General features: G+C 47.7%; 4 protein-coding genes across 6 annotated transcripts; 2 read left to right on the top strand and 2 right to left on the bottom strand.

Moving 5' to 3' along the window:
* LOC136187488 (centriolar satellite-associated tubulin polyglutamylase complex regulator 1-like) lies at positions 1 to 2,911 on the bottom strand. 2 transcript variants are annotated; one of them, XM_065975091.1, is made up of 4 exons: positions 1,756 to 2,911; positions 639 to 1,700; positions 209 to 585; positions 1 to 141 (listed from the first exon to the last, which is right to left on the bottom strand). In XM_065975091.1, exons 1-2 carry the CDS (start codon positions 1,869 to 1,871, stop codon positions 977 to 979), a joined length of 840 nt encoding a protein of 279 aa, XP_065831163.1. In that variant the 5' UTR covers positions 1,872 to 2,911; the 3' UTR covers positions 1 to 141; positions 209 to 585; positions 639 to 976. The 2 variants fall into 2 exon arrangements, with proteins under 2 accessions (XP_065831163.1, XP_065831162.1); XM_065975090.1 differs by having other exon boundaries at positions 209 to 1,700.
* LOC136187480 (ryanodine receptor 2-like) lies at positions 2,407 to 24,750 on the top strand. 2 transcript variants are annotated; one of them, XM_065975083.1, is made up of 99 exons: positions 2,407 to 2,514; positions 2,783 to 2,917; positions 2,981 to 3,082; positions 3,146 to 3,208; positions 3,260 to 3,335; positions 3,388 to 3,446; positions 3,500 to 3,553; positions 3,607 to 3,700; positions 3,753 to 3,840; positions 3,948 to 4,025; positions 4,087 to 4,145; positions 4,200 to 4,291; positions 4,350 to 4,466; positions 4,520 to 4,698; positions 4,755 to 4,870; positions 4,924 to 4,988; positions 5,039 to 5,156; positions 5,214 to 5,321; positions 5,374 to 5,429; positions 5,485 to 5,547; positions 5,601 to 5,731; positions 5,790 to 6,335; positions 6,387 to 6,603; positions 6,653 to 6,757; positions 6,822 to 6,922; positions 6,980 to 7,063; positions 7,121 to 7,455; positions 7,514 to 7,598; positions 7,651 to 7,771; positions 7,819 to 7,915; positions 7,975 to 8,049; positions 8,106 to 8,164; positions 8,215 to 8,279; positions 8,333 to 9,008; positions 9,061 to 9,147; positions 9,202 to 9,382; positions 9,440 to 9,521; positions 9,571 to 10,080; positions 10,132 to 10,169; positions 10,221 to 10,286; positions 10,352 to 10,509; positions 10,571 to 10,672; positions 10,728 to 10,956; positions 11,007 to 11,283; positions 11,338 to 11,494; positions 11,546 to 11,678; positions 11,733 to 11,864; positions 11,921 to 12,085; positions 12,139 to 13,253; positions 13,305 to 13,531; positions 13,599 to 13,848; positions 13,902 to 14,083; positions 14,149 to 14,302; positions 14,355 to 14,634; positions 14,682 to 14,808; positions 14,865 to 15,030; positions 15,083 to 15,318; positions 15,380 to 15,564; positions 15,616 to 15,943; positions 15,996 to 16,049; positions 16,108 to 16,226; positions 16,276 to 16,886; positions 16,945 to 17,001; positions 17,056 to 17,163; positions 17,223 to 17,335; positions 17,396 to 17,489; positions 17,543 to 17,718; positions 17,767 to 17,815; positions 17,868 to 17,918; positions 17,980 to 18,079; positions 18,136 to 18,215; positions 18,286 to 18,362; positions 18,414 to 18,487; positions 18,537 to 18,617; positions 18,668 to 18,885; positions 18,947 to 19,051; positions 19,100 to 19,252; positions 19,303 to 19,368; positions 19,429 to 19,479; positions 20,730 to 20,862; positions 20,922 to 20,979; positions 21,030 to 21,106; positions 21,158 to 21,237; positions 21,291 to 21,386; positions 21,453 to 21,559; positions 21,621 to 21,755; positions 21,815 to 22,649; positions 22,706 to 22,792; positions 22,849 to 22,986; positions 23,035 to 23,159; positions 23,212 to 23,254; positions 23,309 to 23,397; positions 23,447 to 23,504; positions 23,559 to 23,837; positions 23,891 to 24,047; positions 24,096 to 24,160; positions 24,213 to 24,313; positions 24,363 to 24,414; positions 24,467 to 24,750. In XM_065975083.1, exons 1-99 carry the CDS (start codon positions 2,446 to 2,448, stop codon positions 24,596 to 24,598), a joined length of 15,339 nt encoding a protein of 5,112 aa, XP_065831155.1. In that variant the 5' UTR covers positions 2,407 to 2,445; the 3' UTR covers positions 24,599 to 24,750. The 2 variants fall into 2 exon arrangements, with proteins under 2 accessions (XP_065831155.1, XP_065831154.1); XM_065975082.1 differs by having other exon boundaries at positions 6,819 to 6,922.
* On the bottom strand, positions 24,595 to 26,276 carry LOC136187484 (POC1 centriolar protein homolog A-like). The gene is made up of 9 exons (XM_065975087.1): positions 26,168 to 26,276; positions 26,030 to 26,117; positions 25,838 to 25,964; positions 25,593 to 25,782; positions 25,428 to 25,536; positions 25,337 to 25,368; positions 25,117 to 25,282; positions 24,974 to 25,066; positions 24,595 to 24,923 (listed from the first exon to the last, which is right to left on the bottom strand). Exons 1-9 carry the CDS (start codon positions 26,218 to 26,220, stop codon positions 24,768 to 24,770), a joined length of 1,014 nt encoding a protein of 337 aa, XP_065831159.1. The 5' UTR covers positions 26,221 to 26,276; the 3' UTR covers positions 24,595 to 24,767.
* LOC136187487 (ADP-ribose pyrophosphatase, mitochondrial-like) lies at positions 26,234 to 27,557 on the top strand. The gene is made up of 6 exons (XM_065975089.1): positions 26,234 to 26,553; positions 26,610 to 26,702; positions 26,752 to 26,838; positions 26,895 to 27,000; positions 27,051 to 27,194; positions 27,249 to 27,557. The coding sequence occupies exons 1-6, from the start codon at positions 26,363 to 26,365 to the stop codon at positions 27,477 to 27,479; spliced, it is 852 nt and encodes a 283-aa protein (XP_065831161.1). The 5' UTR covers positions 26,234 to 26,362; the 3' UTR covers positions 27,480 to 27,557.
* Positions 27,558 to 27,611: the final 54 nt, after the last annotated feature.

Raw genomic sequence — 27,611 nt, 5'->3', positions numbered from 1 at the left:
AACGCCACTAGAACTTGGGCTGCGTGAGTCTAGGACGTCTGGCCAAGGATCGGAGAAGACTTGGCTTGATATCTTCCGTATGTCACTATAGAGGTGCTGCATCTCGAGTATGAGGCCAGCGTCTTCTCTTTGGAGCTCTTTCTGAAACAGGAATTTGGCTTATTTACCCATAAACATCTCGCGGATCTCGAACCAAAAAGCTACGTACCACTTCTGTTCGGGCTTCGTTGAGGAGTCTTTCGATGTTGCTGGTGGGAGACGGCGTCGTCGCTCTCCTCGACGGCTGCGGGGTGAGGGCTCGCCTCCGCTGATCGTCAAACATCTCCGCCGATATTCGACGAAGATCTCGACTGCGACGGAGTAAGCGATCGACGGAACTGCCTCGCCGTCTTCGTGAGAGCTGTTGTTGTTGAGTTGTCATACGTCTGGCTCAATTCGAACTGGTTCTGGCCAGGTGTCACACATCGCTTTTAGGGGCTCGCGCACCGGATGTGTCTCACGACAGACGCACATGCTAATGATCGGCTTCAACCGGATCGTTGTTGGGGGCAGCTTCCTGGTTGCAGGCAAGCAGTCTGTCCACGGCTACATAAACTCGTGTCACTCTCTAAGACTAACTGAGGCTCGTAAAGTACGACCATCGACATTGATCAGGACATATTGACTTTTGGGAAATCCGCTGTGCGTGACTGATGATGCCGCTCACGCTATACTCGTGGGAATGGCGGCAAACGAGGTGGTCCTTGTGCCTTGGGAGTGAATACATTAGGCGGCAAAATGATCCGCGCTTCTGTAAACTTGGCGTTCAAGTGGGGAGCATTTATGAGACCGACGCTGAGTGATAGCCTTAGGTGTAGCAGCCAATTAGCCTGATGTGGTCTGATTCTGCGCCTAAAGCTGAAGCCGGATCTTATATAGGTGCTGCGGTCTGCGCGCAGCGGGCGAGAGCTAAATATACCCTCAGTGACGACAACGTTTACGAATCGGCATCTTTGCTTACTCCCGCACTACTACTACTACTACCAAACAAAGCGTCACGACTTGGCAACACTCCTAGCTGGGCGTTCACTTCGCTGGACTTGACAACCAAAGTAATGAATTCGTAATAAGAAACGCGTTCTCGATGTCCCAGCACACTCTCCAGCACATCGGTTGACGGATGGCTTCCGCACACCGCCAATCGATCTCGTAGCAGTGACAAGAACACGCGAGCATCCACGTTGTCTGGAGACACTTGGTGGCCCAGTAAGGCATCGGTTTCATTTCTTTGTGAATTGGACATTGTCAACGTGGGAACAACAACAACAGTTGGCTGACTGGAATTAGCTCGAAGCACTGTAGCCAATAGGCCGGAATAGACTTCCAGACACAATTTGAGAAAATCTTCGTAGACAAATTGCACTTGAAATGCGTAGAGAAAGTCCGGGAATGACACAAGGCAATCCATCACGTCCTCAGTGAGAATTATTCGAGCTGTCTTTTGAACCAATTCGAGTGGAAAATCAGGACATAGAAGGCAGAGAAGAGCATGATATTCCTTGATGTTGAGCAAGTCTCCTCGTCTACCAATCGGCTCAAAGGATTGGTAAAAGAGCTTGACCAATGACCGTCTGTTCGAAGGCGTAGCTGTAACATAATCATATTCTCTGTGAAGTGATTGATTGCCTTGCTGAACTGATGTGAAATAATCCAACAAGAATCTAATAGATAAAAAAATTGATTATTTGCTATTTTGGACGATAATTTAGTCATTGCCTCTGTGGAATAATCTTAGGATTGTGCTCCCTGTGTTCGAGCAGTTGAGCTATGGCATCTTTGAAGTACGTCAGCAGGTGAGACTTTTTCAGGTACTCCTCTGCTGCTGTTGCCATTCTAAGAGCACTTCACGGGTAGAGAAGTCGTCACTGTTGTCGGGAGATAGGCGATTTTCGAAGGCAACAGGGTAGAAACCTCGATTTGCGACGTACGTAGCGCGCTCTAAGTTAATTAACCGCGAAATACGTCACTGACCCTCACACAAATGCTAAATGTTCGCTTTTCTCTACCAATATGCACCAACGTAACTGGCTAATTGCCGTGGCAAGAAAAGCTTCAAAAATTAGGATCATTATATCCACATTCTGCATGCCACGTTTGTCAGACCCGGATAATGGTACACATAAGCTGGTCCTTCAGCTAATCAGCACTTGCAAACCTCACACAAGAACAAAAAAATTACCAAAAATTAAATGCTGTTTCCCGCAACAGATCCAATAATCAATTGCGAAAATTCCCGAAATTCGAAATCTCTGTAATTAGGCTTTACCAAAACTTGTCCGAAATTCCCTCGTTCTTCTGGCGACGCGTGGAGCTCACAGCAGGAAACCAGGCGAAAGAGCGAGGGTGTAGCATAGCGCGCGTCATCTCACCTCGTCGTCGCAAAACGCGGCAGCTAGCCAAAGCCAAATGCAGGCAGGTCTACTTTCGTCAGGAAAAAAAGACCCAGAAAGCGACGACGTCGTCTTTCTTCGAACGGTCAGTAACGGGCTAGACTCGCCACGCGTCCTAGCAGAAAAGAGGGCACATCCGCCGCGTCGCGCCTCGCCCAGGTTCAGGTTACGCGTGTACAGCAGAAGTCGTCCATAGCTTATAGCGAGCATCGCATCCCTTCTACTGTAAGACGTCGAAAGGATAGGAGATGATATCGAAAGTTCTCGAGGCGCGAACACCCCCGAGAAGACGAATTAGTTCAACGTCGCTTCGCTACCCTAACTAACGATTCCCTTCGCACTGCGACGCGTAGGACGACGACATCTGCTTCTCGGCGTCCGTCGTGGACGACGCCGAATCGGCGTCGTTCACCGAGCCCCAACGCGGATGGCTTTCGGCTCGCGGCTTCGGCTCCGGCGTGTGCGAATTCGAATTGCAACAGTCGAAGGTTCGTTCGTCGTCTTTTCGGTGAAAGTTCCGGGATGACGAGAGTCCTTACTTCTATTGCCAGGATTTGCCTGTGAATCTCAGTCACTGCTGCTTTACCTTGGAACACGCCTATTCGGTGCGAGCGCTCCAGGAGATGATCACGACGTCGAGTTTCAAAGAATCCGTTCGTCTATTCGCCGCTTTGGAGACGTTTTTTTTTGTTATTGTTTTTTTGCTCCCTGTTTAGACGTCGAGGAAGACGCTGCTCTACGGGCACGCAGTTTTGCTCAGACACAAGTCGAGCCAAAAGGTTACTGTCATCAGCAGGAGGCCTATAAGGATGCATTACGCTCGTCTCTAGTATTTATCTTGCTTGTCCACGTCACCTTTGAATGACAAATTAGCCTTCCACGTTGGTCTTTCGGAGACACCGGAAGGTAAGAGGAAACCAGGTGCATCTTTTGCGTCCTTGATTATATCCTTTTTTAGAAGAGGCATGCTGGTTCACTGTGCATCCGTCATCAAGACAACGATCAGAAGGAGAGAAGGTATGATAATGGAATTTTTTTTAGGAGACTTATAACTCTATTATATATAATAGGTTCGTGGGGGTGATGACATCATTCTTGTCAGTGTTCTGACGGAACGTTATCTGGTGAAATATTCTAATGAATATATAGTATGATTGACGGGCGTGGTTTGTTTCAGCACGTCGAAGGAAATTTCGTTCAAATGTCGTTTCAGCAGACGTTTTGGGTGATTCAGACGGTCGGATGCGGTAGAATGAGCACCGTTAGAAAAAGCAAGCGGAGGGCTCGCTTTCAAAAAGTCACCAGTTTGACTTACGCTTATAGGCTATATGAGAGGAGGAAACGTCGTTCGATTTTTTCACCTTCACACCAACGAGTGTCTCACTGCACCAAAAGAGACGACCGGCCCAAGGTATTTTTATGTAGAGGCATGTTCTCCCCCCTAGTATATATTATACAAGCATACAAGCGTTTGCCCTAGTGTAGTATATTTGATATTGGTTGCATCTCTTACTGTAGTAGCGTCGTCCGATTTGAATCGGGGTCAATGAACAAACACGCGAGATCTCTGTGGAAAATTGAAACGCTTAGAACAAAGTAAGCACTGCACCTCTATAGATGAATGGTCCTCTTGAGAGCCTTTTTCTCCTGTGATCAGATGGGGCTGCGGTTTTATTCAGTGGGGCTATCCTATTCGGATAAAAAACATTGTTTCAGGTTCAAAATATATTATTTTTGTATGACATGCTATATATCCAGGCGTACTCTCAGGTACATATTTGACGTTGGTGAATGGGAAGGACTTCAAGTTGGTTTTCACTCCGGAACGTGACAGCTCTATTTTTTATCTAAGACGATCGGCGGTACTTGGTTCTGACAGCATTCTTATTAGAGCTAGTCGAATCTTTTTTGGGGGCATAGGATGACCATCTCTCCGCAGACGATACTAAGGAAATGGGAATGGGTGAACCGGCCATTAGTTTCGGCAATTCCATCGTCTTTCTTCAACACAAATCGTCTCTTTGGCTTGGACAGCCGGTAGAAAGAAGTGGCTTAGAACCGCTTGTACGTTATTAGAGGTTTGAGGTCAGATTCAAACGACGACCGCCAAGAGACAAAAGGTGGCGAGACGAGGCAAATACGTCAAAGCAATGGGTCTCGTCGAATGGCACATGAACTTCGGATTTGCCGTAACGAGAGCCGGAGAGGAGGAAATACGAGCGGCAGACGTGATGAGGATTTCCACGCGAATCATGTCGTCTTTTCGAGAGTGAAAAATCCGACTATTCAAAGTAGCGCTTTTATTATTGTCTCGTGTGTTTTTAGCGCGGCGAAGACAACAAAGGAGTCCGGTTCTGACGCTATTTCCGAAAAAATAGACGGAATTCTCGAAATACAAGACGGACTTCTGAAATATTTTTCTCGGCCCAATAGCAGTGCTGGTAAGCTGTGACGCCACATTGTAGATCTAATCAGAAGAATTTTTTTTCTCTAGATCACGATTGCCAGCAGGCTCAGCTGAAAGTGCTGAAAATGAGACAGGATCTTTTTAGAGGACAAGTGAAGCGTTTATTCAACGCAAACGTCTACTAATAGTTTCTCTGCTCTAGGGAATGATATCTCTTGGTCTCGACGTCACCGAGCACATTGAACGTCTGAGGAGATCTGGGAGCGGCTGCTGGAGCGAGGGCCTGTTGAATGTCACAGTCAAAATGTACGCATTATTGGGTAGGCACAACAAAGATCCTATACCTAGCACGGATGTCGGATATACGTGATCTTTAGCGGCAATGATCCGATGCAATGCAGTCAACTGTTCTCAATTTGCCTTCAGCAAGTGCCTCGATTGGCTCTTTGAGAAGCTGTGCACGTCACATCGGCAAGCTTCGAAAGGCAAGAAAAAACGCACAGTCAAATTGACGTACGCAATCACGTTCTTTATCAGGTGTGTTAACCGTTCTTCACTGCATCCTTACGGATAGTCCCGAAGTTCTTAACATGGTGCGAAGCCAATGGTGTATTTCTCGAGCCCTCATCTCCTCTTTGTCCCCAATAGATCACTGCTAGCCACATTCGATCAATGGTCGCCTTTTTGGAGAAGAGCGGACGAGACGAAAAGGTCTGCATCGCACCAAAGCGAATTTTTAAAAATACCAGACATTTTCTTTTCAGGTTCTCGAAGCCCTGTCTGCACTGTGCGTTTGCAATGGGGTCGCAGTTCGCGACAATCAGAATCTCATCTGCAGTCACTTGCTTCCCAAAAATCTCATTCTACGCACTCGCTTGGTTCATCACGTGGCGAAGTAAGTTTTCCGACTTTGCGGCGGGCGCATTCGCGCGACGAGCATCTTTCTCTATAAGCGTCCGAGCCAACATCTTTGTTGGCGTTCGCCACGGAGCGGCGCTCTATCCTCGTTGGTACTACGAAGTATCCGTCGACGCAATGGCACCGGACGCCGGCAACGACGAAGATTCTGGCCTTCTCGTTCTTCGCATCGGCTGGGGAAATTCGAGCGGTTTTCGACCGTTCCTCGGCGGCAACGGGATCTGTTCGATCGGCGCCGTCGGCGACGATTTGCATTCGTACGGATTCGATGGCGATAGTATTTGGTGCGGCGGACGACGTCTCGAAACGAGACTCCTATCCTCCAAGAGACGACTCGTGCGGCAAGCGAAATCGGTCGAAAGAAAGGACTGGAGGCCAGACGATCTCAATCTGAATTTGAAGGCCTGCGAGTTTGTGCGGGGAACGGGCTTTCGCTTGGGCGACGTGGTCGGCTGTTTGTTGGACTTGCAAGAGCGCGTCGTTCAATTTACGTTGAATGGAAAGACGGTGAGTGGAGAGATCGGCATTGGAGACGTGTCGGGCGTATTCTTTCCCATCATTTCAATGTCCGCTGGCATCAGGTATGAAATCAGAAATAGCGGTTGTATTTCTTTTGAATTTTCTTGTTTCAGTTGCTCCTTTCATTTTGGTCCCAATCTTGGCGAGTTTCTCAACTCGCACAGCAATCCGCCGGAAGGCTACGCCGGTCTGTACGAAGCGTTTGAAGGCACCAAAGTGCCCATTACCAAGTGCGTGTCATTGGGCGACGCTAAAGTGGGATTAGTCAAAGGTCTTCCTGCTCTGATGGACTTCTCCGGTTACGTGCCGGCGCCGGTTGATACGTCTGACGTGAGAGCACCGGTTCGGCGAGAAGATCATCTCACTGCGTTTCTTCTAGGTCGATTTACCGTCGTGCGTTGAGTTGGTGCGAGATCAATTGGCCGAAAACATTCACGAAGTGTGGGCCATGAAAAAGATAGAGAACGGGTTTTCTTACGGACCGGTGAGCGATCAAAGCGTTCTCCAAATATAAAGGTGTTTATACATTGTCGCCTTTTCGAAAGAAGCGAGACGAAGAGAAGAAGCACAATCCGTGTCTGGTTCCTTTTGGAGCTCTGTCAGAAGAAGAGAAATTTTATGACGTGGACATGGCATTCCAAACACTCAAGTGAATCGCTCTCCTTCTCCTTTCATTGCACAAAGTACATTTTTATATTATCTACAGGACTTTATTGGCATTAGGATACCAGATTGGTCTCGACGGTGCAGATCGTCACAAAATTAAGCGGCTAGCCTTATCGCCAGTAAAGTAAAAACGAATAATACATTCCGTCTGTGATACGTACGAAAAAATCTGAATTTTTAGATACAGGATGTCGAATGGATACATTCCCCAGCCGCTCGATCTTTCCGTAGTGCCGCCGTTGCCTCGACACTTGGAAATGCTCGTCGATTTGCTGGCGAAAAACGCGCACGACGTCTGGGCGCGAAGTCGAATAGCCGAAGGCTGGACGCACGGGAAGGCGAAAGACGGCGACAAGAAACGAAATCCGTTGCTCGTTCCCTACGAAAAGCTTTCCGACGAAGTCAAGGACTCCAACAGAGCGACGGCTCTCGAGTCGGTGCGCACTCTGATTGCCTACGGATTCACGCTCGTTCAGCCGTCCGTGTCGGACGCGCACGAGTCGGTCTCTGTGCGAGGTATCGCTTGCTTTCGATTTGTTCTCTCGACTTTCTGAAAAATTTTTTTCTTGTTCAGATTTGAGTCGAGAGTTGTCTTCTGCCGATTCCGTTTGCCGAACGTTTCGTGGTCAGTATAATTGCGGAGTGTCGACGGGGAAGTGGTGAGTAAAGACGTCAGGCTATCTCGATTAAATTGAATTTTTTGAGTTCTAGGTACTACGAGGTGACCGTCAAGACGGACGGTTATGCGAGAGTCGGCTGGGCGACAGTCGATTTTCAAGCGGGAATTCAATTAGGAAACGACGAAAATTCCTACGCTTTTGATGGATACCTGGTAAAGTGTCTTCATTTCGACGTAATCGCTCGACACGCTTTTTTAAGGCCCGAAAATGGCACAACGACTCGGACACTTTTGGTAAGACGTGGACGGAGTGCGATACCGTAGGATGCTTGCTTGACTTGAAGGAGAAAAAAATAGGTAAATGACGTTATTAGCAGAAGAGGTCGGTTAGTACAGTGACGTTGCTCTCTACGAAGAGTTTACCTTGAACGGCGTACTGCTAATGGACGGTGCAGGCAGTAACGACGCTTTCGTTGGCCTGCCTAAAAAAGGTGAGACGAACGTCTTCCACGTGCACACGCGACGGAATAATCCGTCCGCTCTTTAGCTTTCGTTCCAGCCGTGACTCTTGGTGAAGGACAGGAGGCGACCTTGAATTTTGGCCACGTAGAAAACCTCGCGTTTAGAAATTCTTAAATATAGGATTTTTGTCTAAGGATTTGAAAAGTCTTCGCTATTACAATCAGTACGGTCTTCAGGAGGGATACGAGCCGTTTTGCAGGTACGCTATGTCGTGAAGCTGCTGCTGCTGCAGTAGTTCGAGTATTATTTCAGCAATACGACAAAATTTCTACCCCTGTGGTATTCGAGAAACTTTCCCGTTTTTCAAGACGTCAGCTCGGATCACCACTCGTTGGAAATTGCACGAACGGACGACGTGTTCAGCCGAAATTCGTCTCTCGCCGCCAACAACGCTATCGTCGTGACGAAAAAGTCGCCCCTACCCAAGTCGTCGAAATGGGAGTACGTGAGACTGAATGCTTCGATTCGATGCGGACGAAATCAAAGAGACGACGTCAACAGCGTTAGTCAGGTTGTTTCAGCCGGTCTCACTGAAGACAGTTCGTCGTCTTCGCCGTCATCCCCGATATCGGAAAGCGACGACGGTTGTGTTTCGGGACGATTCTCCTTCACCGTTCGAATTTTCCCCGGTCAAGTTCCGTCTGACGTCGAAATCGGCTGGGTGACTCCGACGTTTCACAGCGACGTTCTTCGCGGCACGAACGGCTATCGGATCGGTCGTCATTCCGTTCGACTCGTCGACCGTTGCGACGGCGACGAGACGGTGTCCATTCGAAGCGCGTACGTTTGCACGCTCTCCGATCTTCACACGTGTCTCGGAGATCGGCCGTTGTCGAGAGAAGTGGCTGTCGGGTGTATTTTGGACACGGATAGACGCGAGATTTCGTATTGCATCAATGGCAAAGGGGTGCCGGTTTGTCGGAAAAAAGTAGGCATCTTAATTTATGTTATTATATATAAGACGGCTTATTCTCTCGTAGGTTGCACGGGGCACTGTTCTTTTTCCTGCCTATTTCTCCCTCAGCTCGGGACAAAGTCTCGTCCAATTTGAATTTTCTCCTGAAGCCGTGAGTTGGCATTGACTTGAATTTTCTTAATTAAGAAACATGTTTTTTCTGTAGGAGTGCGAACCGCTGATCAACGCCATTGTGACGGAATCGGATTGGACGGACATCTGTCCTCCTCGCATACAAGTTCAGTCTTTGGAAGATTGTTCGTGGGTGCGTCTTCCGTCGTCCGAAGAACGCTTGACCGTGAAACGTAATCCAGACAAATCGTCGTCGGTAATCTGCGACGAGACAGGTAAGCAAGCCACAAAGGCGATGGTACTGAGAACTAACGTATTTGAACTTGTGCTAGCTTCGTCCGTGGTCGCAATACTCGAAGAGCAAGAGACCGTCTTAAACCTGTTGGAATTGGTTGAGTATCCAGAACTGATGAGGTTAGAGTTTACTGACATTGTCATATATTTATAATGGTTTTGGTGTCAGATTTCATGCCGAGACCCTGTCTCTTTACAGTCTTCTGTGCTCCCACGGAAACCTCCGCTTGGCTCACATCATCTGTCAGCTGATTGACAACGCGCAACTGATGAAGTGCGTCGAATCGTCGAGTTTGCCTGGCATTCTCCGACAGGGATTCTTCAATCTTCTCATATCTCTTCATTTTGCGACGCACTCCAGTGCGAGACTGTTGACGAAAAGCGAATTCATCGTACCGCTGTCGGAAATTGGTCGTCTCATCCAACCGACGTCGCGAAAATTCTCACTGCAGTCTATCGTCGTCGCATCAGCTGAAAGCATTTCACCGAAATCGCCGCTCGGCGATACGATGATCATACCGGAAGGAGGACACACTTGTCTCGAGTACGCCGAAGCCGACGTCAAATTTCCTCTCGCCGAACTGAAGAAAAGTCTCTTCGATCAACTACGGATTGGACTGGCGGAAGCGTCGCTCTATCGACGAGATCTAGATCAGCAAGCTATGATCGACTATTTCGTGTAAGGGACATAGATGCATTGCCTCGCGTGAAAATATCTTTTGCACTTCAGGCCTCTTCTTAAAGTTTTGGATCATCTTTTGGTTATAGGTATGGTGCGAAGTATTCTGTTGGTTTGTAACTAGGTACTTCTTGTGGAAGGGCTTCTCAATGAGGAAGAACTGCATCAGGTTCTTGTTGCGTTTGATTCCGTCGCTTTTAGTAGCGGTGAGTGCTTTTGCTCGTGAAACGTCGTTATGTTGACTATAGGTACACTTGTGTGTTGTATATAGGCGCTGAGCCGTGGCGCGGGCTTGTGTCCGTCGGTACTCAGGAACCGATCAAATTAGAAATTGCCCACTTGCTGCAGCATCTGTGCGATTGTCAACTTCGGCGAAAAGTTGAAAGAATCGTGGCATTTGCTCGACGTTTTGTCAAAAGCGTTCAGGAGGTTCGATTGCGGGGGGTCCCCCATCGGCATTTACCTCACCTCACCTAAACGAGAACTTTAGAGACAGGAAGAGAGACTCAACTCCGTATCGGATGCGACCGACTACTCTCCGTCTATGACGGCGAGAAGAACGAGCGAATTCAGACGACCGCCTCTGGAGCAGGTACCACCACTCAAGGCAGTCAGTTTCCGCTTTCCTTTATTACTGATCTTCTAAGATGGCGTTGTTGCTGGAGGAATTTAAGACTGGTGTTGACTTGGATCTAAAAGATAGTCGACTTGCCGATACCATTCACGCTTTTCAGAACGAAATTCTCACTCGATGCGCTCATCCGGAGAGTTTGAAGAACTGCTTGACGTTCTCCGGGGAGAGCCCACAGGAGCAAGTAGCAGAATTGGCTGAGGGGCTGCTAGACGGCAGATGCAATGACAAAGACAACGGACTCGGTTTGAGCCTATCTATCTATTGACTTTTTTCTTGAAAACTTTATTTATAGGAACGTTCTGTTTACGTGACTTCATTGCCCGAACGATGCTGCTGTGGAGTCAGCAGGGATTGCGAGATCCGGCTTTGATTCGCGAAGCCTTCTCTCTGCTTCATCGGCAGTATGACGGCGTCGGCGAACTGCATCGAGCCTTGGCGAAGACATACGTCGTTAAAGACACGGGCGCCGGCGAGATCTTGAAAGTGATGGACGCATTGGGCAGCATATTGTCGCTACTCCAAGTCCGAATGGGACCCAGAGAGGAAGAGATTCTCAGAGACGGTCTGAGGTAAGAATTGAATGGAGGATGCAACGACGGAAGATCCACGGTGCGATTCTCTAGGGACATTGGAAATAGCGTCATGTTCTTCCAACATCCCGATCTGATGCGATCGTTGGGAGTTCACGATGCCGTTCTCACTCTGCTGAAGAACACTTTCGGCACTGTCGACGTTTCGTTGTCGCGTCGCAACCGATCACGCACTTCTCTAACGAGCTTCGTAAAAAAAGATTACGTTAATGTCCTGTTCTCAGTGCTGTGTTTGCTTTAGAAAGGAATGCAGGACTCGAGCATTATTGTCGCCGAATGCTGTAAATTCCTAATCAAGTTTTGCCGCTCGAGTCGCCAGAATCAACGAGCCGTTTTCGATCAGTTGAAATTCCTGCTCGATCATTCGACAGCAAGTGCGCTTTGCTATTTTTTCACTGATTTAATTTATCGATTGTACGTTGCTTTAGCTTGTATCTCTCTAAAGGGATCGAGTTGCTGTCTGTGCGTAGCTACGGCCGCTCTCAAGGACAGCCAGGAGAATGCTCTGGCACTGAAGGAAGCTAACATTGATAGAATCGTGTTTCTGCTATCTGCAGCTGGTACGTTGTCGCAAACTTTTACGACGTCTTCTTTGTTAGATTCGACTTTTGCTTAGCCGTCGGTCTTCCTGTTGTCGCCGGCGGGACCGCTTCGTACGAGAGTGCGTGGCCAGAGACGAAGAGGCTTAGTCGTCTGGACAGCTCGATTAGCATGGAAGAATGGTCTCCAAGGGAATGCGAACACTACCTCGAATTTTTACGAAATGTTGTATGGGTAAACGGTGAGTACTGTGCTGTGGGGCCCTGGCGTAAAACTTGATCAATTTTGGCATAGGTACGACTGTTGAGGAAAATGCCGGTCTCGTCGTGCGGGGTTTGATTCGACGTCCCGAGTGTTTGGGCCCGGCTTTGGATGCAGACGGACAAGGAATCTATCAGGCGTTCAAGGAAGCCGTGCTGGAAACCGAGCTGTATTTCGAACAACGTCTCAAACTCGTTCACGGTCGTCAAAACGGCGACGACGAAAGAGAAAGGAGGACGTCGAAGACGGACAACGATGAATCGGGAGCAAATAGCAAGGAACAGTTTTCCGTACATTTTGACGAGACTAATTATGACGACGAAGACGAGGACGACGAAGAAGGGGAAGAATACGACGAAGACGAGGACGACGATGAGGACGACGACGAGGACGACGAGGACGAGGAAAAATCAGCGCTTCCGCCTTTTGGTGGAATGAGCGTGAAAAAATGGGGCAGTCTTCGACGGCGACGTCTGCTCCGCCAGTGCACTGCAGAGAGTTTGGTGTCCAGAGAACGAATCGAGCTGCCTACGCCGCTTTCGCTTCCCGATGGGGACTCGAGCGCTCTTTCGCACGTCAGCGGATTTCGTCGGTATTCGTTTTCGGCGAAAAGCGGCCAACAGACGACCGACGTGCCGTTCGGATTCGAGAATATTAGCGAACGATTGAAGAAAACGAATTCGGACGATTTGCGACTTTCTAGGAAGGCGAGTGGCGACAACGAGAGTCTCGAAAGAAAAACGATGAGTCCGAATGCAAAAGAAGATCGAGGAGCGTCCGCTCTGGCTTTCTATGCCAATCTGATCGACTTGTTGGGACACTGTGCTTGCGTGAAGTCGAACCGATCCGAAACGCAATCGCAGCGGACGACGAAAGACAAACTGAGTACAAGCACTCGAGTGAATACGATTCTAAGAAGCCTGATACCGCTCGACGAATTAATCTCCGTGTTAACCATTCCGTTCAATATTCCTGTCGTCGAAGGCCGGTTCCTGTCGAAAGGCTTCGTCGGCATTCAACCGCATCACAAGGCGGCTACTTTGCACTTTCTCGAGAGAGTCTACGGTTTGAGCGACCAAGATCAAATGGTCGAATTGCTGGAGAGATCGTTTTTGCCTGACATGAGACTGGCAACCAGAGTAGGCTTGGTAAGAACATCGGTTTCGCCAGATATATCGTGTCTTCAGATCGGTTTTTAGACGGCACTTATTCCTCCAGACTCCGACTGCTTCTTGGCTCTAAATCGCTACATCTTTTCCTCAGTTCTTCCTCTGCTCACATCCAACGCAAGCCTTTTTCACGGATCGTCGAAGCACACGCCCGTCGTCGACGCTCTGCTTCACACGTGCTACAGTCTCGCGAAGAGCGACTGGCTCGGTTCGCAGCAAAGAAGCAAAGTATCCGACTTTCTTGTCGCTTTCACTCAGTCAGTAAAAACAGTGCCATGCCGAAGAGCCGTCAATACGTGACTTCTCTTTCTCTCTCTTCTTTAGCCAACTGAGTCCTTCAGTAATGCAAAGACTGATGCGAAAGCTGGTTTGCGACGTGAAAAACGTGACGGGAAATGCGCTCGTCGCCCTGAGAGTCATTCACCTTCACTACAAACATTTCAAAAAATACTACGGCGTCTCGACGTCTCACGACGACCGCACTTGGGACAGCGTGCACGGCAGCGCGACGAGCGAGGAGAAGCACTTGACGATAACAATTTTTGCCATACTCATCGACACGCTTCACAAAAGAGTATAGTCCCACCATCGATCGCTTATTGCGTCTACCTTTCGCTCTTCTTATAGGCTCTCTTGGACGACGACGAATTTTTCCAGCGCGGCTTGGAGTGCTTGGGTGCCGTCGCTTGCGCTCTGGCTCCCGACTACACACTGCAGAGGCAATTCTTCACGCAAATTCAACGAGCGAGCGGCGACGGCGATAGTTCTACGAGGAAGAAGTTTCGCTCGCCGTCGCCTAATCCTCAAGGGTAGGTATACTTATATCTCTTGTAGTTCTCTTTTTGCGACGTTCTTGTCTTTTTGTGGGGGGCAGAATTGCTCAACATGTGTTGCTGAATGCCGATCGCTTCGCCGAATACGCGCACGACAAATGGTCGTATATGATGATGCAGGACGGCTGGTCTGAGGGAAGCAACGGGGAGAAATTGAATCCCGATCTCAAGCCCTTCAACGATCTGGACAGCGAAGTACATATTATATAGGTTATAATTATTTAAAACGCGCGTCGTGTTTTTCTAGCGCCAGCAACTCTACAAAAACGACGTCATGCTGTGCGTCGAAGCGATGATTAACTGGGGCTGGGACATCAGTCACGTCAATCCGGAAAGTGCGACGGATCAGGCCCGTCAACTCTCGCTGTCCGTATCGATGGACGCCGACGGCAAATACAATCCACAACCGTTCGACTTTTCGAACATTGCACTGACGAAAGAGTTGCAAAGTCTCGCGGAAAGACTCGCCGAATGCCTATGCGAGAGTCGGTCGTCGCACGAGAGAGACAATGAGGAACAAGACGAAGGTAGTATTATTTCGTTGCGACGGAACTAGATGACGCCGATTATTCAGGTCATTTGACAGCCGTTGAGGGACCAGCTCACTATGACATGCTTCTGGAAAAGGACAAAGCGAAATATCGTGAAAGTGCTACGGACATACTGAGATATTTTGTTCTTTGCGGCTATCGGATTAGGAGGTATATACCACAAAAGTCTTTGCGACGAACGTTTTTCTCTAGTCGGTGCCGTCTAGAATTGAAGACGTCGAAACGTTGACAATCAATGCCTCTCAGGCGCTAGATCGACGATTCGCGTACTGGCTTTTGCAGTGGATTTTGAATGTGATGGAGCAGGCGGCATCGACAAGCAGAGGCAGCGAAGCACGGGACAAGATGTCAACAGCGATATTTGGTCCCAAGGTGCGATTGTGAGCGCGCATATAAACGCACTGGGTGCAACATGTAATTTCAGGTTTTGATGCCTCTATTGAGAGACTATCTCGAAACGCACTACGAATATTTCGCGTCGGAGCGCGGACGAGGCAAAGGCCGGACTTTGGCATCGCGCGAAGAGAAGGCTCTCATTGTCAGCCTCTTCTGCGTTTCTTCTCAAGCAGCAAGAAATGGCCGAGAGAGATTTTACAATGTCAAATTGCAGGGGCAGGTAGGCCGCGTCCTCAGGAGTCTGATTCGAGCCCTCGACGTCCAGTGAGTGTCGAACGGAGAACTCTTCGTGCAAACGCTCGTAGCTCTCCATACATCGTTTTAGATTCATGTGCGACTACGTTTCGCCCGACACGGAGCGACAGTGGCAGCAGTACTGTCACCTACAGTTGACCGATTTGGATTACTGCTTGGAACCCGACATGACGTCGTACGTTTTCGGCATTTCTCTTCCCGTCACGACCAGCCTTTACTGTCACCTTGGCCGAAACAACGGATCGACACTAATCAGTAACAGATTTCCTCTTTCGCTGTATTAAAGTCGACGCTTTGGCACGTTAGGTGACTATATGGCTACGACCGAAGCGTTGGTGCATCGTCTGTGGACTGTGGGTAATGCCGGCGCTCTCCCGGACCGGTCCTACTATCGCGTCGTCGGAGAAGCGCTCGGCAGCATCGCTCAAGTCATGCCGACAGCAGTTTTGGAAAAAATTAACAAAACGCCGGGATTTCCCACGCTTCTTTCGCTTTTACAATTGCTCGAGAAAGCCAACGTTCAATTGAATAGCGAGTGCGAATCGGTTACGGCGATTGACGTCGGAAAAGAGCTCTTCAACGGTCTGGCCGATATGCCGGACAGTCTGGCCGTCGTGCTGCCGTTTTTGTGCAGGTAAGATACATAACCCGGCCCTAGCTGTTACTCGTGACACTGCAATCGATAGCTACGTGTCGGAGTGGTGGACTAAAGGGCCAAGTGCGCTTTGCTTGAGGCGAGGGTAAGTGCAGTACATATCCCATTTAGTTGCTTTCTATACTGATCCTGTACCAACTCAGATCAGTGTACGATACCTACGTGGATAGTCCTCTCATAGACAGCATTATTGGACACATTCTGTCGGTTGTGAGCACCCAATTCGCTCGTTTGAAAGCTGACTGGATTTGCACTGCAACGTGTACGCAACTACGTCGTTCTGAGAAGCTTAGTAATACTTTTTTCTTTAGCTTATGCACTTCTGCTCGTGCCCTATTGTACAACTGACTTGCTCGGCGGTCACTTCGTGCCTTTGCTCGGCTCTCTCCTCGACGCGTCGCAGACCCTATCGAAACAAAGCGAAAGGATCGTTCACGAGCCGAATCCCATCGAAGCCGAGGGGAGAATAAGTTGTCATTATCAAGTCCTCGTTCGCGACTTGAGCTCCATTCTCATTCTCGTCATCAAATTGGTGGAAACTCACAAGGACGATCTCCAGTCGATGACAGACGAAACAATGCAATTGTTTTCGATTATCGCCGGCCTCTTTCACTGCTGGTACAAATCGCCTCATTTTCGACGCGAATATCAGTCGTTTCTGGTGACCGACGACGCCGTTCGACTGGCGCGAGTCTGCAAAGCGGAATCGACGGTCGCCGTCTTGTTCGGAGCGCCGAAAAGCGACGCGGTTTCGCGGTGCTCGCTGCCGACTCACAAGTCGCACACTTGTCCGTGCGGCAAGGCGGCGGCGGATAATGCCATGGCTAACTGTCTCAAAAAACTCGTGCCGCTCGTCATTCAAGGATTGTCGGAGAAAGAGCAGAGGCTCGTTCAAGAGGGGCAAGCGAAAATGCTCAGTCAGGTTGACAAATTTTGTTTTGCACCCTATATCGCAAAGCGAGGAGGTCTTTTGACTTTAGCACGCGTCTGAAGAAGAATTGAGCGAATATATTGAGATGGTGCTTGGTGCTTCAAAGGTATTGAGAAGACGCTGTCTTAGAATGATTTGCTTATCTTTTTTTTTTTTGAAGCGTTCGATGGTTTGGGAATCAGTTGCTCAGAAGACGCAGATTGCAGAACTTGAGAAACAGAAGAGCAGAATTTATGACGTCATTCGAGTCCTTTATCAACTCCACAACGCAAGAGACAGCGCCTACAATTTTTAATTTTGTTAACTAAGGAGGCTTTTCATTTTTAGATGGAACATACCGGTCTTTGCAGGACGAGCGTATGGAGAAGAGTTCTTACCCAACAGAAAAAGAGAGCTGTCATGAAGTGCTTTCTCATGGTTCCACTTTGCCGCATTCCTTTGTGAGTACAAGTTGTATAGGCGAGCGTTTGGCGCTGTATTTGGCCTTGCTTGTCTTTCAGGCACCGAGCCGTCAATCTTTTTATTCCCACGTACAAACATCTTTATTTGCACGACGAAGTGAAGAAGCACATAACGCTGATGAATCATCTAACGGTTTGGAACCAAGCAATAGTTTATATTTGGGTACTTCATTGTCACAATATTAGAGCCTCGATTCCGGTGAAAGCGTTCTACCATCGTCCACTGAAGAATCAGTTGCTGGAACAAACCGTCTTTCTCGTCGAAACCAGCTGCAGCGTCAGCACCAGTCACAGTTGCCGCGCATTGATCCACTTAGACAGCTCGTGGAGTACTTTACAAGAGCAGCGGCTGGGGAACAAATGTAATTTCTTCTAATACAACAATTAGAGAAAGTGTAACTCCTCCATAGGTCTGAATCCAATCTCCTATACGTTTCTTATGCTGAAATCATGAGTGAAGTAAAGTAGCGACCAAATTGGCAAGACTTTTCTCTGATGCAGCGGTTTTCAGAGTTGCGGAATCGAAGAGGAAGACGAATACGACGACGAGAAGTCATTTGAGGTCAGTCTTTGGATTTTTGTTTTTTTTTTAATTTTCTCTATTATACGTATGATCATTATAGGAACAGGAAACAGAGAAGCGGCAATTGCTGAAGCATCAAGGCAACTTGCTACGAAGAGGGGCTGCTGAAATGGTTATCATGCTGCTTTCCGAGTGTTCCGGTATGTATAACATTGTTCCTCTGTTTGAACTTTGTCAAAAAAATTCCTCAATGTAGGCCGCGTAAATCAGGTTACACTGAAAAGTCTGCAGCTTGGAATCGCTTTACTACGTGGAGGAAATTCAGACGTGCAAACGGTCTTAAAGATACGATATGCCAGCACGAATTCAGTTTCATTCTGACGAGGCTGTGTTTCTTCTCTCTTAGGTCATGCTCAACTACCTCAAATCTAAATGCGACGTGGGGTTCTTTAACAGCATGTCGTCCCTTATAGCAAGTTGCGGGTAGGAGAATTAGACACTGGATCTGGTCATCGTCTCACTCATTTAATGTAGTGTTTTGGATCTTGACACGTACGAACGGCATAACAAAGCAGAAATGCTCGGAATCAGCAAAGAAAAATCTGAAGGTTGGTCGAGCGTTTTTGCGTTGTTCTTCGTCTATAGCTTGGATAAAAGGAATCAAAACTCTGAGTGATGCGTCGTTCACCATTTCCCTCTTTCGATTTTTGCAACTGCTATGCGAGGGCCACAACAGCGGTAAAAAGTCTATGTGTATTTCTCGTGCTCATTGGACAGTGTGTCTGCAGCCTTTCAAGACATTCTTCGTACTCAGGCAGGCAACATCACAACGGTGAACATTGTCATTTGCACTGTCGATTACCTGCTACGACTCCAAGAGTCAATAAGCGACTTCTATTGGCACTATTCCGCCCAGCCCACAATTGATGCTAAAGGACGCGAGAGCTTTTCGCGTGCCGCTCGCGTCGCGAAGCAAGTTTTCCGTACTCTGACTGAATACATTCAGGTAAGCGATTGTAAGCGGTGGACTCGTACCTGAAAGCGACTCGAGAGACTCTTTCCATTAGGGTCCTTGCGTTGAAAACCAAGTAACTCTCGCCTACAGTCGTCTTTGGGATGCCGTTGGCGGTTTTCTGCACGTGTTTGCTAAAATTATGGGTCGACTGTCGAAGGTATTAATCGGATCTCAATCGTCTACTTCTCGTTTGTTCTGTGTGCAGGATGTTTCGCAATTGGAGTTGCTACGAGAGTTGCTTCGACTGCAGAAAGACATGGTCATCATGCTTCTAGGACTTCTCGAGGGAAACGAGCACTCGACTATCGTTGGAAAGCAGATGGTGGACACATTAGAAGAGTGTTCGTCTTTTTTGGAGGTAGAACGAGTTTCATTAGTCTGTCGGTTACACACATCTATCTTCTGTAGGAAATTCTCTTCTTTTTTGATATGTTTATCAGGCTGAATGATGTCATTACCTCCGAGGCATTTAAGGTAATTTAGAGGCTCGAAAAACGTCCCTTACATCAGTCAACTGATGATGACTCTTTGCAGGAGTACGACAAAAACAAAGACGGCTGGATTTCTGCGAAAGAGTTTGAGCAAGTATGAAGCATGCTACAGTATTTCGTTTCTAGGGCCTATAGCTCCGCCGACTGCCCCCGGTCGTCCCCGGTTAGTGCAGCGTACGTTCGAATACCCGTTGTAGCCCGAACGAGTACGTACACGGCCCAAAAATAGACAAAATTAAGCCATGAACTATATATATATAGTTCGTTCGTGTTCTACGAGCAGTGCATGAGCAAAGCGATTTGCGGCGGCGGCCGTACTAATTGTCACGCGTTTGAGCGATTCTCGCTTGTCGTTCAGTTCGCTTAGCTAACGATTGAGCTGGCAGCCATCTTGCATGCTCACGTACACGTACGTACGTCACTACGAGCTAGGCGCGCATACGTTCGCTTTTTCGCGTCCAAGTAGCGACCGAACGATTCTAGAATGCCATAGAATTTATTTCGTGACCTATTTCTCGTCGTAGAACGCGTTTCGAAGCGTATTCAACCGTATTGCGTATTCTCTTGCATCAGACAATGATGTCATACAATGATATCATTCTCTCTTAGCTCCTCCTCCGTTCACCATTTCTTCGTGTATAGAAACCGAATCGCGACGAAATTTTGTTCGAAACGATAGTAGAATCCAATTTTGAGTCGATTCGCATTGGTTTCTAGTTCGAAACGACGCGCATTTTCGTGCTGTAAAGCTGCGGCACAAATCAGGCCCCGCCTCTCCGAGTATAAATAGCCAGCTCGTACATCAACAATCAGAGTTCTCAGAGCTAGGATAGAAGGGAGCAGGTAACTCTCCCCAAGGTGTGACCATTTATAGCCCGGTGGCTGGTCAATTTCCTCACTTGACAAGGGCATGGATTGCCTTCCTAGCAATGACGAGAGCAAGGCATTCTGATATCGGATAAACCTCCATAGCACCGTCTTCTGTGTGGTTTGATATCGGGTGTCGAGTTTTTTACTTTTTAAAAAGGTTCTCCAAGTCAAAAGAACGCGTTTTTTGGTCTTCTGGCGGTCAAACAACGCGTTTTTGAACTTGTAGCAGCCACGTGGCGAAAGGGGGCCTCACTTCTGTCAAACCTGATACCGTTGCGTCTAGCGTTGGAAGCCAACTCATGGCCCAAAATTAGACATAAACCATGAACTATCGGTAGTTCATGGCTCAAAATCAAGCAAAAATTATGAGCTATATAGCCCATGGCTCAAAATGAGACGAAAACCGTGAACTATAATACGTAGCCCAAAAAATTGGAAGCGCCTAAGTAACTTGCGCTCTGTTTCACTGTACAGGCAATGCTTGCTCAGCATATGTATTCCAGAGAAGAGATCCGTCAGCTGATGGATTGTGCTGACGTCAATAAAGACGGGAAACTCGACTACATGGAATTCACCGAAAGATTCTACATGCCAGCTGAAGATATTGGTAAGGGGAGGCGAGTAGGGCGCGCGGCAACGAATCGACGACGTTGCACGTTTGCGTAGGATTTAGCTACGCAATGCTTTTGACGAATTTGTCCGAACATCTGTCAAATGACATCAGGCGAGTTTTATGATTTGCCCTAGCAGGTGCCTTACTCTTCAGTTCTTTAGAATAAAGATTTTCAAGGACAAATGGAAGAGATTTCTAAGGCATTTTGAGCCATGCCTCGGTCGCATCGAAATAATGGGTATATAGTCAACGTCTTCTGCTACGGTAATGAAAATGAGATGCGTTGTAGGAAAAAACGAGAGAGTCGAACGAGTTTACTTCGAGATTAAAAAGGCGAGATTGAGTCAATGGGAAGAACCCCAAATCCAGGTGCATGCTTATATAGACTTGATGTAGAAGCTGCTTACCTTTTTTCCTTCTAGGCTTCAAAGCACTCGTTCTTGCATTCAGTGAACAGAGCAAGTCATAAGGAAAAGTTGACCGAATTTGTCAGTTTTTGCGAAGATACGATATTTGAGGTAGGTTGTTTCGGCCCAGCCATGCAGTTCTCCATCGGCGCGTGACCGTGCTTCTTTGCCGCGCAGATGCAACATGCTGCTTCAATCAGCGACGTCGAAGAGCAACAGAGACTCATGAGAGCAGAAACGCACTTGCAAAAACACGTAGCTGTACTCGATGGAGATGGAATCGCGTAAGCGCACGCACGAACAGACTACTTTGAAGATTTATTTCTTAACGTATTTTTAAAATAGGTCCGGCCTTGACCTTGAAAGAGAGTCGTTTTTTTCTTTGAACACCGCCAACAGCTGGTGTCTTCGATGGTTCAAGTTTATTTTCTACTTACCATTTCTTCTCTCTGTCGCATTTGGAAAGGCTATTTGGAAGAGGTAATGAATTTTCTCTTTGCAATTGAACAGTTTTTTAGCCAACCTGATCTCATATATAGAACTCGTTTTGTGAGCGACATTCCGTCGTTCCCCGGCGTGGAAACGTTTGCGGGGTCGTCACCGTCAGCCAACGCGCTGGTTCAGGACGACGAGGGTCGTGACTTGCAATCGGCTTCTCCTCCGGCAAAGACGTTGCTCAGACGTCGCCGATCAAACGTGTCCGCTCCTTCTACTTCGACCGACGGCACGCCAGCAAATAAATCCGAATCTCTAAACAATTCTAGGCGGAATAGTATGGAGAACCGGTTACCCACAGTGGAAGAAACAGAACAGCCCAAAGAGAAGGATACTTCGCCGTCTTTGAAAACGCCTGTAATAACGTTAAGTAGTCCACAGAAAAGTCCTCTTCAAAGAAGACGGACTATTGAGCGCTCTATGTCGGTTCCAATGGAAGCAACCCAAGACGACGTTCCTCTAAAGGAGGTAGACAGACCGAGCCTCCTGCGACGCGGTTCGTCGTCGCTTGAAATGACCTTTTCGTCTGGACTTCTCGCCGTCGACGGACAACGTCAACGACCGACAATTCTAAAGCGAGAGGGAAGTTCGTCGGAGAGCACGCCTCTCCCGTCGTCGCCTGTGAATTTTCAGGAGAAGGATCTCGCGCGACAGTTCAGCCACGAGAAATCGGCGGCGCTGATTGCCAATCAACGGCGACTGAGCGCGATTATATTCGAAGCGGACGAGGACGAAATTCCGAAGAAGACGAAGACAGAAGAGAGTCCGTCGTCAAAGCTCAAACGATTGCCGTCAGTCAACGAAAAGACAGTAGCTGCTTCAGTGGAAGAGCAAACGCCCTACATTCCTAAAGTGGCTCTAGCGAAACGAAAATTCTTGGTAAGTCGAATTCTATGCACGTCATTTATATGCTTTTAGCCACGAACTGTTTTTAGGCTGCCTTCTCCCGATTCTATTACGTTCTGAAACAAGTAGCGTTAGTCATGGTTTTCTGCGTCAATTTCTTGCTACTGTTTTACAAGGTTTGCAGTGGAGTTCGATTCCTAGTGTTTCTTTAGCCAGGTTCTTTCTTGCACAGGCGTCGTCTGCCATAGAAGAGAAGCAGTCGGCAACTTCGGACACAAATCAACTGTTGCTGTTTTCTGGAATACGGTTGCTCGGACTGGCTCATCTGCTCGTTTCGATTTCTATTCTCATTGGCTACGTGCACCTGAAGGTTCACTTATATAAGTGCTGCGTTTAAGTTTGCCATGCCGGACTTTAGATTCCTTTGGTCATATTCAAGATGGAAAAATATGTTGCCAGGCAACTTGAATTTCACGGTGCGTGGATTACCGGATCGCCAGAAACTTGGTCCGGCTATTGGCATCGTCTGGTTATCAAGAGCAGGTAAACTGAACCAGCAGAGTCTATGCGATGTTTTGACGCGTCACGTGTAAAGGAATTTTCCAATGAATTATTGGGACAAGATGGTGAAACAGAGAGTAAGGAGACCTGGCGTGATTTGAAAGAGAAAATGATTTTGCAAACCAAAACAGGCTCTTTCACGATATCAGTCCACAGTTTCCAGGAGCAAACTATGTTCAATGCTCAACATTTCGGAAGACGCAGATGACGATACGCAAAAGTATTTTTCCTCATACACCTACATGTAGTGCTTCATCGTTTCTCTGTAGAGAGTCGTTTGATTGGAGATACTGGCTGTGGGTTATTGGCGTAGTCCTTTCTGACAAGGTAAAGGATTACTGCTTTAGTTTTTTCACCCGTCTTACTATATACGCACAATAGGCATTTCTCTATAATTTGTTCTATCTCCTCTTTTCTGCGTTGGCCAATTGGAATTACTTCTTCTTCTGCACTCACCTACTCGACGTTGTGGTCGGCTTCAAAACACTTCAGGCCGTCCTTCAATCCGTCACGCACAATGCCAAGCAACTGCTGCTGACGCTCATGATGACCGTCGTTGTCATCTTCATATACACCGTATTGGCATTCAACTTTTTCCGAAAATTCTACGTGAAAGAAACGGCTGGATCACCAGATCCAAAATGCAACGACATGCTAACGGTTTGATACAGCTAGGAGAGAAATTCCCACATATGCAAGCCTATTGTATACAGTGTTTTCTATTTCATTTGCATGCCGGCTTGAGAGCTGGCGGCGGCATTGGCGACGAAATTGCAGGCGCTGACGGAGACGACTATGAGATGTATAGAATTGTCTTTGATGTCACCTTCTTTTTCTTCGTCATCGTCATATTGTTGGCCATTGTTCAAGGTTGCATCTGCTGCGAGTCAAACGTTCGTTTGCTAAGTCTGTTCATAGGATTAATCATCGACTCTTTTGGAGAACTTCGAGATAAGGCCGAAGGAGTTCAAATTGAAATGGAGGTTTGACGTTCATATGTATTAGTTAATGTCTCTACTTTTTCCTCTTATATAGACCAAGTGCTTTATTTGCGGCGTGGCCAAAGAGCAATTTGACAAAACTCCGCACGGATTCGAGCGACACGTGCAGCAAGAGCACAACATGGCAAACTACATGTCAGTCAAATACGCGGTCTCTCTTCACTGCTCAACGTCTTCCTTTCAGGTTCTTCCTCATGTACCTCATAGACAAACAGGAAACGGAATTTACTGGACAAGTACGTTGAGGCGGCCCCGATTCTTTATGCATCGATGAAAGATTATTTTCAGGAATCTTACGTCTGGAATTTATTCCTCAAGGGAAATCTCAACTTCTTTCCTGTGGGCGATTGCTTTAGGTTTAGTCAAGAAAGGCAAGTTAGTCAGACGCAAACACAGGCATCAATCACTAGCGAAAATTGAATTCTATCTATAACTGTATTTGCATTCGCAGAGAAATTGAACAAAATCATTCTTATTTTTGCTAGCTAAACTATTCGAATTTGGCAGATTCTCTATATAGAACCTGCCAAGTTCATAAAATCTTGGATTTAAAATTACAGTTCTGCAGCGGAGCTCTGTCCCGTTCGCTCTACTCGTCTCCTACGTCAACGAAACCGGAGAAATTGTGCTGATAGATGAAGAGAAGGGAACCGCTTGTGACGACGTAAAGACGTTGACGCTGTGACGATAGGAAATAATCCTGACTGTACACGGCGTGCTGCATTCTGCTGATCCGAGCCTGATTCTACAGGAAAGGTGAACACTCAAGCGCTCAGACGTTACTATACTGTGTACCCGTCCAGCCTGTTTTTCGACGATCTTCGCCACGTTCTCGGATCCTCCGCCGCAGGCTATCATCCCCTGATCGATCCATTTAGCGCAATACAACTGACCGAGACCAAAAGGTGAGCCAGAAAATGGGATTATAAATAATAAACCTGGCAGGATTTTCCGCGGCCGAATGACAACGTTTTCATTAGCTTGCAGCTCTTGAAATCATAGAGCTGCAGGCTATTGGTCGATCGCCACGAACCAACGAGAACGGTGCTGTCGTCAGCGTTGATATCGACGGCGTCACCGCAAACGTGAACATTCGAAATGTGTCTGAATAAGTAGTCGCGAGTGAAGGAAGAAAAGGGGGCGATGCTGTGGCCATACCGAATACTGTGCGAAACCTCCAAATCCCAGAACTGAATGCATCGGGGGGAAAAAAATAGGTAGGTGCTCATCTGTCTAACGGAAACTAAACCTGCACTGTGTCGTCCCACCCGGCAGTGACGAGCATTCGCGGCTGAGCGGGATGGTATTTGACTGTGAAGACGCGCATCTGATGCCCGTCCATTACACTTTTGTTTGGACTAGAGAGCCGAGTATTATCGTTCTCATTTGAGCTCCACAACGCCCCCCTGTTTACCTTGACTGGAAACAGTGCACCTGCTGATGAGTCGTCTCGTTGTACACGTTCACGTAGGTGTCGGAGCCGACGGTGGAGAAATGAAGGCCATCGGGACTACTAGCGGCACCCAGCGTCTGTCTATCTTCCCTGATTGTATTCAGGCACTTGGAGGACGTCACATGCCAATGACAAACGAATCCGCCCCCGTCTGGCAATATGTCCCCAAAGGATGTATTTTTATTTCATACCGTCTTGTTACTTACACGTAGCCAGTAATATATTGGCTGTTTCCGCTCGTCTTTTCTTGAAACTGACTGACGTAACGGGTCCGTAACCTTTGTCGGGTGCTGTCAGTTTGAAGACGAGAGTGCCCGTTTCTGGTATGAACACCTTGGGTTATTTGACTCGTTTACGTTTCTCTCGCCTCTCGCAAATTCAATATTGACTTCACTTACGCGAATTATGCCGTCAGCCGAGCCAACAGCTACGTAAAGGGGCGAGGATTCCGAGAGTGAACAGCACAAAATGTCCGAAGAGACGTCTCTGGCGCGAAGAGAACGTAAACGAACGAATAAACGTCGTGCAAGCGTTACATTTGATGCAAAAGTTTTAGAGGCCCTTCGATGAGTGGACGCTCGCTTGCCATATCGCAGGGAGAAAAATCTTCAGGTAGGCGGGGTGGTTGACCTTAGCGACGATGCGCGCAGCTGTGCGCACAGCGCAGAGGTCTCGCGCAGCTCAGCGTACTGGAGTTTTTGCTCGCTGCCTCAATTCTCTTCATCGTTTGCATGCGAAAGGCAATGAGCGGCGCTCTGAATCACGTCAAGTGTCGAGGAAGTTCGTATCCGGGAGGCCCGAAACGCTTTGCCGTTCCCGACGATCGAGTGCGATGGAACGACGACTTTCCCGAGTACAAGCCTATTCGCTACACGGCGGCGCCGGTTGCAGCGAATCCCGTCTGGGCAGATCCAGATATCAGGTCGATTTCCTTGTGACGAGATTGTACGGGACGTTTTCGAATGCTTTGCGTTTTAGTGGCGATGCAAAACTCAATTTCAATAAAATCGACGGCAAAATCGATCGCAGAAGTTTCAGTGGAATTTATGAAATAGTTTCCGGCATGCCAAGGTGTGAGAGCACATACACATGTTTTGCAAATTCTATAATTATTTTGTAGAAATCCTGTTGGTCGGACTGGAATTGTGGAAAGAGGTCTTTTGGGCAAGTGGGGACCTAATCACGCCGCCGATCCTATAGTAACACGGTGAGCAATCTCAATTAATTAATTAATTAATTAATTCTATGTGCTTTGTGATGTAGATGGAAGAGAGATTGCTCAGGAGCAATTGTTCAAAATGAGGGAAAAGGCGTTTTGGAGTTTGTTTCTATACAGCGAAAAGATACCGGAGAATGGGCAATACCTGGGGTGGGTAATACAGCGAACGTTTTCTTAGCATATAGTCATCTCAGTTATAGGGGATGGTAGATGCTGGAGAAGATGTGTCCCTAACTCTGAAACGAGAGTTCAGCGAGGAAGCTCTTAGTGCTCTGGACCTTCCAGAAGACAAGAAACGAGCTGTAGAATCAAAACTCGGTGAATTGTTTCATCACGGAGATAAGGTTGGTAAATTAAAAGCTGCAGATTCGAATAAAAATTAGATTTTACATTTTCAGATTTACGAGGGCTATGTCGACGATCCTCGTAACACCGACAATGCGTGGATGGAGACGGTGGCCGTGAATTTTCACGACGAAACGGGCGAGACGTTTGGCCAATTTAGCCTCAAAGCTGGCGATGACGCGAAGGATGTTTGCTGGAAGGAAATTAGTTGTGAGCTAAGGCTTTACGCAAGCCATTTGGATTTTATTCAGAGAGTGGCCAAGCTTAGAAATGCGCACTTCTGAAAGAACTACAGTACATTCGCGTACGAAAGACTCATCTTTTATATTCTCTAATCAATTCGAAGACGGCCGTGACGTGTGCATACGGGTGTCACTACCATACCATACGAAGCATGACTGCTAGTAGCAGTGGAT

Source organism: Oscarella lobularis, chromosome 5 (genome assembly GCF_947507565.1).
Source record: "Oscarella lobularis chromosome 5, ooOscLobu1.1, whole genome shotgun sequence".
Classification (NCBI taxonomy): domain Eukaryota; kingdom Metazoa; phylum Porifera; class Homoscleromorpha; order Homosclerophorida; family Oscarellidae; genus Oscarella; species Oscarella lobularis.
This window is presented reverse-complemented; position numbering and strand designations above follow the sequence as displayed.

Coding starts and splice junctions, on each gene's coding strand:
- LOC136187488 (XM_065975090.1), bottom strand. CDS start 1,871: ATGGCAACAGCAGCAGAGGAGTACCTGAAAAAGTCTCACCTGCTGACG. Junction 1,701..1,755: donor CCTAAGATTATTCCACAGAG/GCAATGACTAAA, acceptor TTTATCTATTAG/ATTCTTGTTGGATTATTTCA.
- LOC136187480 (XM_065975082.1), top strand. CDS start 2,446: ATGCAGGCAGGTCTACTTTCGTCAGGAAAAAAAGACCCAGAAAGCGAC. Junction 5,430..5,484: donor GTCCCGAAGTTCTTAACATG/GTGCGAAGCCAA, acceptor TGTCCCCAATAG/ATCACTGCTAGCCACATTCG. Junction 19,253..19,302: donor AGTGTTCGTCTTTTTTGGAG/GTAGAACGAGTT, acceptor TATCTTCTGTAG/GAAATTCTCTTCTTTTTTGA.
- LOC136187484 (XM_065975087.1), bottom strand. CDS start 26,220: ATGGCAAGCGAGCGTCCACTCATCGAAGGGCCTCTAAAACTTTTGCAT. Junction 25,537..25,592: donor GTGCACTGTTTCCAGTCAAG/GTAAACAGGGGG, acceptor TCGGCTCTCTAG/TCCAAACAAAAGTGTAATGG. Junction 24,924..24,973: donor TCGAAAAACAGGCTGGACGG/GTACACAGTATA, acceptor CCTTTCCTGTAG/AATCAGGCTCGGATCAGCAG.
- LOC136187487 (XM_065975089.1), top strand. CDS start 26,363: ATGCGAAAGGCAATGAGCGGCGCTCTGAATCACGTCAAGTGTCGAGGA. Junction 27,001..27,050: donor GAGAATGGGCAATACCTGGG/GTGGGTAATACA, acceptor TCTCAGTTATAG/GGGATGGTAGATGCTGGAGA. Junction 27,195..27,248: donor TGTTTCATCACGGAGATAAG/GTTGGTAAATTA, acceptor TTACATTTTCAG/ATTTACGAGGGCTATGTCGA.